This window comes from Halichoerus grypus, chromosome 2 (assembly GCF_964656455.1).
Source record: "Halichoerus grypus chromosome 2, mHalGry1.hap1.1, whole genome shotgun sequence".
Classification (NCBI taxonomy): Eukaryota; Metazoa; Chordata; class Mammalia; order Carnivora; family Phocidae; genus Halichoerus; species Halichoerus grypus.
In genome coordinates, this window is record NC_135713.1 from 187,517,363 (window position 1) to 187,530,967 (window position 13,605).

The window sequence follows — 13,605 nt, forward strand, 5'->3', positions numbered from 1 at the left end:
CCAGAGGCCCACACAGGCCCCCAGCTTGGCCAATGAGCAGACCCGATTTGGTGAGGAGCATGGGGAAGGGTGAGCGCCCTTTCCCCCTACCTTCCAGCCCCCAGTCCGTCGTCCCCCCCCCCCCCACCCGCACGAGGACTCTAGATCTTTGCTCTTGAGGGCTCGCCTGTCTTCCCCGCCTCTCGCCTGGCACCTGCTGCCGGGCTAAGAAGGGCAAAAACAATCCCAGCCGGCGTAGTATCAGGGAGTCCCCGCCCCTCCTCCTATGGTTCCTCCTCCCATGCTTCTACCCCAGGCCCCGCCCCCACCTGCCCGAGATAATTTTAGTTTCCTTGGGCCAGGAGCCTGGACACACAGGGCTCTCCCTCCCCACAACCCTCACGTCTACGTCCAAAGTCGGGGCACCCTCCTACCACCTGTAGAGAAGAAGGAGTGGATTTGAAATCAAGTCCAGGCATCTGGGGTCCCAAGACAGAACTGGACTTCGGACCCGGTGTCCTGCTGCTTCTGCTGGGGCTCCTCCAGGTAAGGTGACCAAAATCGGTCCCAGCCGACAACCCCCAGCCAGCCACACCAGGGCCCCAGGCTGTGCCCATGTCAGGGCCAGGAGCTGGCAGGTTGCCCAGGTGGCGCCTGGCTCCCCCCCTCCTCTTTCCCCCCTCAGTGATGTCAGGCCAAGGGCGGGGGCAGGAGGGGGACAGGTAGTTAAGGACCTGGCGTCTCCCTCCCTAAACCGGTGGCCCCAGCCAGGTGTTCCTACGCCCAGGGTCCAGGTAAGGACCCAACGGGCACTTCATCTTGAGGGTGGGAAGCAGCGGCAGGTCCCGGGTCAGTATGGAAAGATTCAGCCTCCTGCTGTGTTGCTCTGGCCGCCTCGCTTTCTCTTTTTCTCCAATCTCCCATATCCCGCCCCTTCCTCGCCATCTGCCCTCAATCTTTCCCTATTCTCATTTCCTGTCTCCTTATTCCTTCCTTTTCTCCCTGTAGCCCGCCTCCCCCCGGCCCCCGGACAAAGCAGCTGATGGGGATGGGGAAGGAAGATCTCCGATCCTCTCCTCCCCGAGACGCGGCTTTCCCGCTGAAACTAGCCCCTCCCCACCCTCCCAGAAAGAGACCTAGGAGGGGGGCCGAACACCGAGGGCTGCCTCGAGTCATTCCTGGCTCAGCCCGAGGTTACCCGTTTGAGGTTTTCCCAAGGCTCTACCAAAGACTGACGTCTCCGCGCGGGGGCGGGGGGCACTCTCCAATTTGGAGGGCAGCAGAGGAGAGGGATCCCCTAAATTGTTAGAGCTCGGTCTCCGGATTGTTTGCCTGCTCAGAGCACAGGGTTCTGCCCTAGGAAGGGAAGGTGGGGGCGGGGCAGGCCCGGCGGTCCTTCCTGGCGTCGGAATGAAGGCTCGAAGGCTGGAGGGCTGGAAGCTGGGGGTCTGCGGCGCAGCGGGGACTAGGAAAAGTGTGTGTGCGTGTTTGGGGGCAGTGTTTGGAGAAAGACCCGAGTCTGCATCTCCCTGACACGGCGGGGATGGAGAATGCACCTGTCCGCCCTTGGAAGGCCTCCCAACTCTACTGCCCCTCAAGAATGGCCCCTCTTGCTCGCCCTGTCCTAGACTCTGCTCTCCCCTCTCCCCCCGATCCTGCTGGGGGAGCCCTCCAAGAAGGCAAGCAGCCTGTAATGATTAACTCCACAGACACAGTCTAGCGTTCTTCCCAAATTAAACTTTAAGAAAGCTTACCCCCCCTTTTCCCATTGGGCGTTTTTTCCAGAGTGAGGGAGTGGGCGGGGCCTCAGGGTCCTGGGCCCTCCCCCCAACTCCGGGTCACCTAGGGGTTTCCCGCCTCCTCACCTGGGCCCTGCACCCTCAGAACTCCCCCGAAGGTTGAGCCTTCCACCCCCACCCCCACAATAAATCCCGATGGGGGGCGGGCCGTGGAGTGCTGGGCCGGACGGGGGTCTTCCCGCCACCCGCTGGTCCCCCGCCGAGGCCTCGGCCCTGTCGGCCCCTCCCCCTCCCCGGCTTAGCGACGGAGGTGGCCTTGTTTTCTACGGGCCCTTAATACTGGGCCCTGCCACCCGCCCTCGGGGCCAGCCAGGTGGGGCAAGATTCAGGAAGTAAACAAGGAGGCAGGAGGCTGGGAGGGCGGGAAGGAGGGTGGGGCCCGAGCCGCGGGGCAGGGGAGGCGGTGGGGGAGGCGTCGGCTTGCACTTGTGGTGTTGAGGGGACTGATAGATTTTGGGGGTCGGTTTCTTCAACAGAAGCTTTCCCTAGGGCCCCCGTTTGAAAGGTTCAGGTCTCTTGGAAGGGTGTTCCCCGGGCCCCACAGCTAGGACCCCGTTCTCCTCCCATCCCATCTATTTGGATCTAACCGCGCCGCTCTTCGCTTGCCTTAGAAGGGTCTGGAGGGCAAGGTGGAGGGATCACAAGGCCAAACCCAAGTCTTCAGTGGCCCTCCAGCCGTCTGAGGCCGGACTCTAATCTGATTCTGATTTAAATCTACTGCCGGCTCCCTGCCCAAACACTGCCCCATTCCTCTTCCCTCTGGGATGGAGTAGGACCCGACTTTTGGTCTCTGGCTTCCTCTCTGGCTTCCCTGCAGGCCCCCCAGTCTCCCTGGAGTGAAGTCACCAAGGCTGGTGGCCAGAGGGTAGATGGGATAGGAGTGGGGACATCCATGTCTTGTTGATGTTCACGGGTGGGTGTGTCTTGCCGGCCCCCCCACAGGACCCTGAGCCCCCTCCCTGCCGCTCCCGCCTGGTCTTTCCTTGTCTGTCTGCCTGTCTGTGTCTGTCCTCTAGGGTGTCTTGCTACTCCTGCGCCCGTAGTACCCCTCTGGCCAGGACACCCCAGAGAGCGTGTTGGGAGGACCTCATCCCCCAGCGTTGACTTAGCCGAGTCCTCTGTGCCCACTGAGGCCTGGGTGCTAGGGGTGGGCAGCAGCAGCAGAATGAAAGCCTGGTAGGCCCCAGACAGGATAGGGAGCACTGTGTGGTTTCTTTGGGTGAGTGAGGGCATCACTGGGAGGTCGGCTCTGCTCCAGATGGGCCTTTGAATCCAGGCCAGGCCTTTTTTCTCTCCTTGGGTGAGGGGGGCTCCCCTCCCCCTGGGCTGGGAGGAGACTACTGTAGGCCCTACCTGGACTGGAGGTGGGCCAAGGGTGGGGAGGAGAAAAATGACCTCAGAGGAGCTGCAGCCCCCGCATCCTCTTTCTCCCCCAGCCCATCCCTGCCCTGTGCCTCCCCCAGTCCTCCCAGCCTGGTAGGTTGGGGGCGGGAGGGGAGGGAGGTGGGTAGAGGCAGGGCTGTTTGTGTTTCTCCTAAGCCAGGAAGTCGTGCAGATGAGTCAAGGTTGAATAGAGAGCCCCAGGCAGTGCTGTCCCGCCCCACCCTGACTCACCTGTCCCCCAAATCCCCTCACTTAAGGGTCAGGGGCCTGCCCCATCCTGGAGGGTCAGTGCCAGGTGCTGTAGGCAGCCTAACAGCACTGGCCTAGGTCTCAGGTTCTCCCAGGTCCTCCCAGGTTCTAGGCCTGCCCAGGGGGCCCTGCTTCCTGTGGAGGAGGGGCCTGTGCTGCCTCGGTCCCCAGTGGGCATCTTTGCCCCAGCTCACCTGTCCTTGTCCTAGGTGCCTGTGCTGCACCTGTGGGTGATAGGATGTGGGTAGGACCCTGGCCCTTCCTGGGGGTGCCGGGCGGCTCCAGACCAGTGGGTGGATAAGACAGGTGCAGGGAATTGCCTCAGAGGCCCCAGCACAGTGCAGAGAGGGAGCCCTTGGGCTGAAGGTGGAAAATCCAGGCAGGCTGCTCGGAGGAGGTAGCCCTGGCAGTGGGGCTTCAAGAAAGTTGGGCAGGAGGAGGAATTTGGAGAGGGCACACAAGATTTGGGGGCTGCTGGGGCAAGGGCCCCCAGGCTAGTGCTGTCCTCATTGCAGCTGAGCCAGCCTCCTGCCCTCCTGGTTCCTGTCCTTTCCCACCTCCTTCTCCCCTTCTGTGCATCACTCAGCACTTGGGCAGGCGTTGCCACAACAGGCTCTGGCAACTGGGTCTGGCAGCGAAGCCCTGGAAAAACCTGGGGCAGAGCCCAGAGGAGTGAGTGCCCCATGCTCAGGGCGCGCTCGGAGACCGAGTCCGCCTCCAACAGGCTGTGTGGGGCGCGGAGTCTGGGGCCGCTGCCCGGCTTGTGGTGGGGGGACCCTCTTAGCTCTTCCCCTGGGCAGCAGAAGAGCACTGGACTTGGAGTCCAGACACTGAGTTCCACTCCCTGACTCACCTGTGGTGGGGGCAAGAATGTTTCCTTCTCAGGGACTTGCTGTCCCCTTTTGCAAATGGGCTCACGCTACCCTTTCCCGAAGGCATCAGGCAAACTCCAGTTAGAGGGGGAGGAATAAGGTGCTGTGTCCACTCTGAGGGGCACCTTGGCAGCTGTGTGAAGTCAGGAGGTCTAGGTCCTCTTGGCCCCTCTTCCCGGGACAAGGGCACGAGAGCGGCTGCTTTCAGCCCCCTCTTCTCCCTCAGATGTTATGGAGCTGGGTCTGTCTCCGCCTCATCTCAGCAGCTCCCCAGAAGACCTGTACTTGGCCCCTGGGACCCCTCCTGGGACTCCCCCACCTCCCGATGCCCCTCTGCCTGGGGAGGTGAAGAGGTCCCAGCCTCTGCCCATTCCGACCAGCAGGTACAATGGGGCAATGGAGCTGAGGAGGGGCTGGTGGGGTGGGGGGTCAGTGCTGGGCAAGACAGAAGCTTGCAGTCAGCAAATTCTCTGCCCCCCTACCTTGGGCCACAGGAATCTTCTTCGAGAGGAGGAGCTGCGGGCAACCTCTCTACCCTCCATCCCCAACCCCTTCCCTGAGCTCTGCAGTCCTCCTTCACAGACCCCCATTCTTGGGGGGTCCTCCGGTGCAAGGGGGCTGCTCCCTCGAGACACCAGCTGCCCCCATGTGAGTTGTCTTGGGAGAGAGGAGGCAGGGATATGGGGGTGCTATGGGACTGGGGTGGATATGGTGCCACTTCTGTGGAAGTGGGGGGTTTGGTCAGGAGTCCCTGAGGGTAGAGCAAGCAGAGGAAGGGAACTAAGCACCCTTCGCCCTTCCGCAAGTCATGTGCGCTTCCTGGGGTGCAGGTTGTGAAGGTGTACAGTGAAGATGGGGCCTCCCGGTCTGTGGAGGTGGCGGCGGGCGCTACGGCCCGCTACGTGTGTGAGATGCTGGTGCAGCGAGCTCATGCCCTGAGCGATGAAAGCTGGGGGCTGGTGGAGTGCCACCCCCATCTAGCACTGGGTGAGTTGGGGTGCAGGGGGCTGTCTGGGCAGGGAGGAAATGCTTCGTGCCTTGGGCTAGGCAGGTGGTTCATCCGGGAGACCTGTCTGCTCTCCGCTGACCGCTGCTTTTTGCCCTTGACCCCAGAGCGGGGCTTGGAGGACCATGAGTCCGTGGTAGAAGTGCAGGCTGTCTGGCCCATTGGTGGAGACAGCCGCTTTGTCTTCCGGAAGAACTTCGCCAAGTATGAACTGTTCAAGAGCTCTCCAGTGAGTGTGTGTGTGTGAGGGGGGTCTGGGCCCTGGGACACCCTGATCCCCAACCTGGGCCCTCAATCCCTGACTCCTGACTCCTTTCGTCCCAGCACTCCCTGTTCCCAGAAAAGATGGTCTCCAGCTGTGTGGACGCACCGACAGGCATATCCCACGAAGACCTCATCCAGGTACAAGGACACCCCCATCCCACGGTATAGTCATGATTCCCCAGGATCACCTATTGCTTTTTTGGCCCTTAAGTATTTTGCCTCCCCTCTATGCGGTGGAGAGTCTAGCACAGTGCTGAGTGACTGGACAAGTCAGTTTTCCTGGCTGACCGTCAGTTTCTTTGTCTTTGAAATGGGACAGTAAATGTATGTGGCACACCCTCTCTCCTGAAGTCCTTTGTGTGCATGTGTGTCTCCCTGTCTCCCTCTTGGCCTCTCACCCTCTTCCTGCTCTCTTCTGGCCTCAGAACTTCCTGAATGCAGGCAGCTTCCCAGAGATCCAGGGCTTTCTGCAGCTACGGGGGTCCGGACGGAAGCTTTGGAAACGCTTCTTCTGCTTCCTGCGCCGCTCTGGCCTCTATTACTCCACCAAGGGCACCTCCAAGGTGAGGTCTTGAGGGTTGACAGCCTCAGCCCCTAGGATATCCCATTCCCAGTCCTTCTAGGAGTTATCTCTTCCCTTACTGGAACACCTAGATCTTTCTCCCCCGGGCCCTGAGACCCTCCGCTGCTCCTCTTTCCCTCCTGGCTTACCTACCCCAGGAGGTAGTAGTAGGAAAGGCAGGTGAGAACTGAGTTTGAGTCCTGGCTCTACTTCTGTTTGCTGTGTGACCTGGAGCACTTCTCTGCTCCTCTGAAATGTCCCCAGCTGGCTTATGGTGAGAATAGCAGGGGGAATAGGGTCTGCTGTAATAAGTCCTGCCTACCCATGCTGCATAGGATCCCAGGCACCTGCAGTATGTCGCAGATGTGAACGAGTCCAACGTGTATGTGGTGACCCAGGGTCGCAAGCTCTATGGGATGCCCACCGACTTTGGCTTCTGTATCAAGGTAAAGACCCCGGCCGGGCCTGGGAGGGAATGGGAGCTGCTCAGGCCCCAGGATCCTACCTAGGGCTTCTGAGCTCCATCTGGGACGCCCAGACACTTCTCTGCACCCTGCCCTGCCCCACGGAGACAGACATCTGGTCCTAATGGCAGATACGGGACCGGCCGGTTTCCTCTTCCTACAGCCGAACAAGCTTCGAAACGGCCACAAGGGGCTTCGGGTCTTCTGCAGTGAGGATGAACAGAGCCGCAGCTGCTGGTTGGCAGCTTTCCGCCTCTTCAAGGTGGGACCCCGGGAGTGGCATGGGGGGCCGGCCCCGCCCCCTCGATCCCTGGCCGGGTAGCTCCTCCCTCAGGAATGAGGGGGCCCTGGATCCTTGCTCTCTCAGTACGCCTGGTCCACGGCCGAGTCCTGGCTGTGGCCTCAGAAAGCTCCTGATCCGGGGCAGAGATACAGTCTTGCTCCCGGGGTGTGCTAGTGGCCGGGGGTTTCACAGCCCGGTCCCCAGCACCTGCTTGACCTCAGGCTCTCTTTCTCTCTCCACTCCGCAGTATGGGGCGCAGCTGTATAAGAATTACCAGCAGGCGCAGTCTCGCCACCTGCGTCCATCCCGTGTGGGTTCTCCACCGTTGGTGAGTGTGCACCCGGGGCATTAGCTGGGGATGGGCACCTAGGACCCAGCCTGGGGAGTCATGGGCCCTGTTCTGACTCCTCCCCATCCTGTCCCATCTACAGAGGAGTGTCTCTGATAACACCCTGGTGGCCATGGACTTCTCTGGCCATGCTGGGCGTGTCATCGAGAACCCCCGGGAAGCTCTGAGTGCAGCTCTGGAGGAAGCCCAGGCCTGGAGGGTGAGGGGCCTACACCCATGTGCATGTTTGTCCTGGGGACCTTTTCTCTGTGTGTGTGTGTGTGTGTGTGTGTGTGTGTGTGTGTGTGTGTTTAAGAGGGGGGGAGGGGCAGAGGGAGAGCGAGAAAGACTCTTAAGCAGGCTTTATACTTAGCGCGGAGCCCGACACGGGGCTCGATCTCACCACCCTAAGATCATGACCTGAACCAAAATCAAGAGTCAGACACTAAACGGACTGAGCCACCCAGGCGCCCCTCTCCGTGTGGGTTTCCGTAGTATGGGAGGAAGAGAGGGGTAAGGGAGGGCTCCAGGTGCGGAAAGGGGCTCTATATTCTCGAGGTGCGGGGTGACACCCCAGCCACTCCCTGATCCTCTGTGTCCCCTGCTGCCCTACAGAAGAACCACCGGCTCAGCCTGCCCACCCCAGGCTCGGGCACGAGCCTCAGTGCAGGTGGGTGAGCACCCAGCGTCCCCAGGGGTGGGGGCTGCCGTGGCTTCTCTGAGCATTCCTGGTGGGGGTGGCTAGGATGGGGGGCGGGTCTCCTACCCCAATGACTGCCCTTCTGCCTCTCCCAACCCCAGCCATCCACCGCACCCAGCCCTGGTTCCACGGACGCATTTCCCGAGAGGAGAGCCAGCGGCTCATCGGGCAGCAGGGCCTGGTAGACGGGTAAGGGGCAGGGCTGAGCAGGCCAACAGAGCCGGGCCTAGGAGAGACCCTGTGTCCGGGCGGCAGCTCTGGGTCCTCGGGTAACGTGGCCCTGTCTCCTGGCAGCCTGTTCCTGGTCCGAGAGAGTCAGCGCAACCCACAGGGCTTTGTCCTCTCCTTGTGCCACCTGCAGAAGGTCAAACATTATCTTATCCTCCCGGTGAGTCATTCATCCCCGTCCTCCTCCTCAAGCCCCCTGGAGCAGCTCCCCAGGCCCTCCCCCTGCCCCTGGTGTGTCTGGGGTCTCTTCTCCCCGCGCGAGCAGCGGGGACCTGCGCCCCGGCGCCTCTCCCCGACCTGCCGTCCCCTCTGGCTGTCCCCCAGAGCGAGGAGGAGGGCCGCCTCTACTTCAGCATGGACGACGGCCAGACTCGCTTCACCGACCTGCTGCAGCTCGTGGAGTTCCACCAGCTGAACCGCGGCATCCTGCCCTGCTTCCTGCGTCACTGTTGTACTCGCGTGGCCCTCTGACGGCTGCTCCCAGCGTGGCCCCGGAGGTGCAGAACCTCGCCGAGCATCGGAGCGCACCCCTGCTCCGGAGAGAGTTTCTGCTTTGCTCCTTTGCCTCCCCCTCAGGCAGAAAGATTCCCCACCCCCCCCACCTCTTTCCTCAAGAAAAGACACTGGGGGCGGCCCTCCCCTCCGTGGGGCCCCTGGGCACTGCCCTGTGGCAGGGCATTGTGGGAGAAATGGGGGCAGCCCAGGTGGTCTGATGCCCCACACTTTGTACAGACTCAGAGGCCAGTTGATCTGCTGTTTTATACGAGTGACAATAAAGATTATTTTTTGATACATCTGTGAGTTCTGCTGGTAAGACCTGACTAGCTGGAGTAGAGCAAGGGAGCGGCAGAGGGGGGCGCCAGGCCTTGGTGAATGTGTCGGATGGCTCAGGGCCACGAGTCCTCCAGCCTGGATGTTTCTTGAGGGCAGGGTGGTCTTGGTCATCTGAGAGTCTCCAGTGTCCAGCAGGGAGACTGGCCAGTAGCTGCTTGTTTAATGAATGCATGTATAAGGGACTGTCATCCAGGGGCCATCTCCTGACAGGGCCTAAAGCTACGGAGGTAACAGGCCTGGGAGCTGAGTCCCACAGCACGTACCTTCTGCGAGTCCTGTGGGCCAACTGCTCGGATGAGTCCTGACAAACATGCAGTTACGCGTCTCCCACCCCGACCCGGACACACGGCCCAGCACCTCTCCCAAGTCTCCGTGACACCCACTGTCAACCCCTTTCCCTCCTGCTTGCTTGCTTGCTTTTTTTAAGATTTTATTTGTTTATTTGAGAGAGTGAGAGAGAGCACAAGAGCGGGGTGAGGGCAGAGGGAGCAGTAGACTCTCCACTGAGCCAGGAGCCCAGTGCGGGGCTCAATCCCGGGACTCAGATCATGACCTGAGCTGAAGGCAGACGCTTAACCGACTGAGCCACTCAGGCGCCCCTCCCTCATGCTTTCTGTCCTTATAGTTTGCTCCCTCTGGAAGGTCATATAAATGGGACCCCACAACACTCAGCCCTCTGAGTCTGGCTTCCCTCTCCAGCCCATCCTCCGACATCCAGAGGGATCTTCCCAAAATACAAGCCCAGATGGACCCTGTAGGGTCTGGCCTCTCCCCACTGCCCATGCTGGTCTGTTTTTGTCTAAAGAGTTTTGTCTAAGAATTTTACAGCTTTTGCTCTTAGGTGACAGGAGAGCTTTATAATAACTATCAAATTGGCAACACCCGAACCTGCCATTTGATCTTTAAGTCACAAAGAGGTAGACCTCTTCTGACACGTGAACTCCCAGCTAGGCATTATTTTTGCCAAGAAATAAAACCTCAGTCTCATCCCTTGGATCTAGCTGCTAGTTTGTCAGAAACACAGGGGACAGAGGAACATGTGAAATGACACATGGAGATACAATTACCCAAATCTAGACTAGGAACCTACAGAGCAGATAACCCAGCTTCTTTGACAACAACAAAATTACAAGAAAAGAAAAGATGGGGAATCTCTAGCTCTCAAGAAATTCAGACATACATAATGTGTTGACCTTCTTTGATTCAAATCCAAACCAACTGTAAAAAACACTTATGAGCAAGTGGGGGAAATTTGAGCTCCAATGAGGTATTTGATGATATTAAGGAATTATGGTTAACTTTTCAAGGGGTGATAATGGTATTTGTGTGTGTGTGTGTGTGTGTGTGTGTTTAAGTCTTCATCTTTGAGAGATTCGTTCTGAAGTATTTATAGGTGAAATGATGTCTTAGCTTTGTTTTTAAAATAGCCCCAAGGTGAGGGGAGAGGGTGTGAGTATGGTCATGGGTTGGCCATGAGTTGATAATGGTTGAAGCTGGGTGATGGGTACACAGGGATTCATTAAATTCTTTAAATTTGTGTAAGCTTGAAAATTCTATAATAAAAAAATTTTTTTTTTAAGATTTTATTTATCTATTTGACAGAGAGAGACAAAGCGAGAGAAGGAACACAAGCAGGGGGAGTGGGAGAGGGAGAAGCAGGCTTCCCGCCGAGCAGGGAGCCCGATGTGGGGCTTGATCCCAGGACCCCGGATCATGACCTGAGCCGAAGGCAGACAGACGCCCCAACAATTGAGCCACCCAGGCGCCCCTATAATAAATTTTTTTTTTTAAATAGAGAACCTCTCCCCAAATCTTTTGAGATTGGGCACAAGGTGGTGGGATCCTGTTTTGTTGGTGAGGAAACTGATGGCTCAGCGAGGAGACCTGCCCCAAATTACAGTTAGTGGGAGAGCCAGGATTTCAACCCAGGTCTGAATACAGGTCTGGGCTGTTCTGCTACCCCGCCTGGCTGACTTCCAGGTGGAATTCCTAAGTGGCCTGTGGGGGTGGGGTAGGGGTGGCCGTGTTTTCCCCTGAAGAGACCCTCCCTTCTCTGCAGCCCTGGTCTCTGGCTAGGGGGTTGTCCTGAGGTGACCCTGAGGAGGACCAGCCACCATAGCCAGCCCTTGGGCCAGGCTTGTCACCCCCAACCTTGGGGCTGGGGAGCCAGGCCTGTCAGATAGAGGTGGGCAGAGATGCCTCATCCACCCTCCAGCTTAGAACCTTCTGGGGGCTTGCCCTGAAGAAATTACTGCAGCCAGGGGTGAGAGGGGTGTAGGTTTTGTTTCTTTTTAGCAGGACTCCCTGAAGAGGCAGGGACCAGAGCAACCTGCTGCCTGCCACCTGCCACCTGCCATGGTTTCCAGAACCATCCCATCATTGGCTTCTCCTCGGGCCTGAGCTGACTGGTGCTGGCTATGTGACTGGCCAGGGATGCCCAGGGCCACTTCTAAGGTGTGGGTGCTAGGGCTCCATGCTGGGGTAGGAATAAAGGGGCCAGAATGAGCCACATCTTAAGCATGTCCATGGATTTAGGCTGTATGAAAACAGGACCCAGTGTCTCCCCGTAGCTTGAGGCACCAGGTAGGGGACAATGCCCTTCTAAGTCAATCAGCTAATTAGAGTATGCGGGACAGATATCATTTTCACTTTACAAACAGGAAACTGAGGCTCAAAGAGAGAGACCCACCTGAGGTCTTTTTTTTTTTTTTTAAGGATTTATTTATTTATTTATTTATTTGACAGAGAGAGACAGCGAGAGAGGGAACACTTGCAGGGGGAGTGGGAGAGGGAGAAGCAGGCTTCCCGCTGAGCAGGGAGCCCGATGCGGGGCTCGATCCCAGGACCCTGGGATCATGACCTGAGCTGAAGGCAGATGCTTAACCATCTGAGCCCCCCAGCGCCCCCCCACCCCCACCTGAGGTCTTATATGGAGTTAGAGACAGAAGTCAGACTCGGCCCAGCTTTCGGTGGTGGAACATAACCCTTCTCTGCCCCTTGTTCTCTGCCCCCTCTGTTCTAAGTGCTGCCTGCTGTGAAGGACCTGGGCCACTGGGGACCCTTTGAGGCGGCAGCTGGCTTGACCCTGAGCTGGATACGGGAAATCAGCCGATGAAGGTCCTTGCTGGGTGGCTGAGATGTCTGGCTTCTTGGAGGAAAGGCAGCAGCTGAGAATGTGGGGCACAAGGACCCCTCAAGGTCAGTTTGCCGAGGGACCCAGGGTAAGATTCCCCAGCTCTGAAGACATGGGAAGGCTGTTGTTCTACTGCCAAAGGGGCTGAAGCATGACCCACAGAGGCCAGACAGCAGAGGGGACTTCCCGGGATAGCTGCAGTGTGGCTCGTGGAGGCTTGTGGTAATGATAAAATTTAGGCTGCTGGGAGGGCAGAGGGCAGCAGGGCCATTGTGGAGAACATAGAGGCTGGCACCTAACATGCTATCTTTTCAGCATCAAGTTATTGAGTTTGATTATAAAAAGTATATGTGCTTTTTTTTTTTAAAGATTTTATTTATTTGAGACAGAGAGAGAGAGACAGAGAGTGAGCAGGGGGAGGGGCAGAAGGAGTGGGAGAGAGAGAATCTCAAGCAGACTCAGCGCTGAGTTTGGGCCCGACCTGGGGCTCGATCTCATGACCCTGAGATCATGACCTGAGCCGAAATCAACAGTTGGCCGCTTAACCAACTGGGCCACCCAGGCGCCCCAAAAGTATATGTACTTATTTTATTTATTTATTTTTTAATATTTTATTTATTCATTTGAGACACAGAGATAGAGAGAGAGAGAGAGCATGAGCAGGGGGAGTGGCAGGCAGAGGGAGAAGCAGGCTCCCCGCTGAGCCAGGAGCCCGATGCGGGGCTTGATCCCAGGACCCTGGGATCATGACCTGAGCTGAAGGCAGACACTTAACCATCTGAGCCATCCAGGCGCCCCAGTATATGTGCTTATTAAAGAACATTTCAGAAATCAGAAAAAGACCTTGGAAAAGAAGAAAGAAAATTCCCTGTCATCTCCCTGAGGAGGACCCAGGCATTGAGAGAGGGTGACACAGGGCCCACATCCAGGGGGCTGGCCCTAAATGGTCTGTAGCTCATCCTAGACACCAGCTCCTGGGGCTAGAATGACTGGTGTGAGCCTGGTGCCAGGGTATATAACTGTCCTTGGCAGCACCACAGGCCTGTAGGAGGAGGTGGCCACAAGGCTGACCTCCCTGCCCGATCAAGTGTGGAGGGCAGGGAGGGCTGCTGCCAACTTTCTGGACTTTGAGAACAGGTGGGCATGATTCTAGGAACGCCCACTTCCCCTAGGATGCCTTAGGTAGGACATCCAGACAGACAAAGCTCTGGACAATCGATGCTCTCCCTGATCCCCAGACATCCTATTCAGTGAAATCTACACAGCCTCCAAGTTCATGGGTGGAGGACCTCCTGGTGCCAGTGGAGAGTTCAACATTGGGTCAGTGATCCCGCCTGGCTCCTTCCTTGTGCCCAGTGCCAGGCACCCTGAGGAGGGAGGGAGGGAAGAAGAAAAGGAGACAGGCAAGAGAGACCAAGGCCGTTCGGAAGGATCCTTTCTTTCAAATTGTCTACATAAGCAGTTTTCTACTGGCTTCCTGCAGTCCAAGGGTTACAGCTGGAGTTGGGGGGCAGGTTGGGG

At 58.0% G+C, this 13,605-nt stretch overlaps 1 protein-coding gene across 3 annotated transcripts; it reads left to right on the top strand.

Annotated features, from left to right (window-relative positions):
• Positions 1-341: 341 nt before the first annotated feature.
• On the top strand, positions 342-8,909 carry GRB7 (growth factor receptor bound protein 7). 3 transcript variants are annotated; one of them, XM_036079960.2, is made up of 15 exons: positions 342-525; positions 4,509-4,665; positions 4,777-4,930; positions 5,113-5,269; positions 5,396-5,517; positions 5,613-5,690; positions 5,978-6,115; positions 6,450-6,560; positions 6,742-6,840; positions 7,109-7,189; positions 7,293-7,409; positions 7,805-7,859; positions 7,991-8,078; positions 8,184-8,277; positions 8,442-8,909. In XM_036079960.2, exons 2-15 carry the CDS (start codon positions 4,514-4,516, stop codon positions 8,586-8,588), a joined length of 1,593 nt encoding a protein of 530 aa, XP_035935853.2. In that variant the 5' UTR covers positions 342-525; positions 4,509-4,513; the 3' UTR covers positions 8,589-8,909. The 3 variants fall into 3 exon arrangements, with proteins under 3 accessions (XP_035935853.2, XP_077921804.1, XP_077921805.1); XM_078065678.1 differs by having other exon boundaries at positions 8,184-8,909; XM_078065679.1 differs by lacking the exon at positions 342-525 and adding an exon at positions 567-773 and having other exon boundaries at positions 8,184-8,909.
• Positions 8,910-13,605: the final 4,696 nt, after the last annotated feature.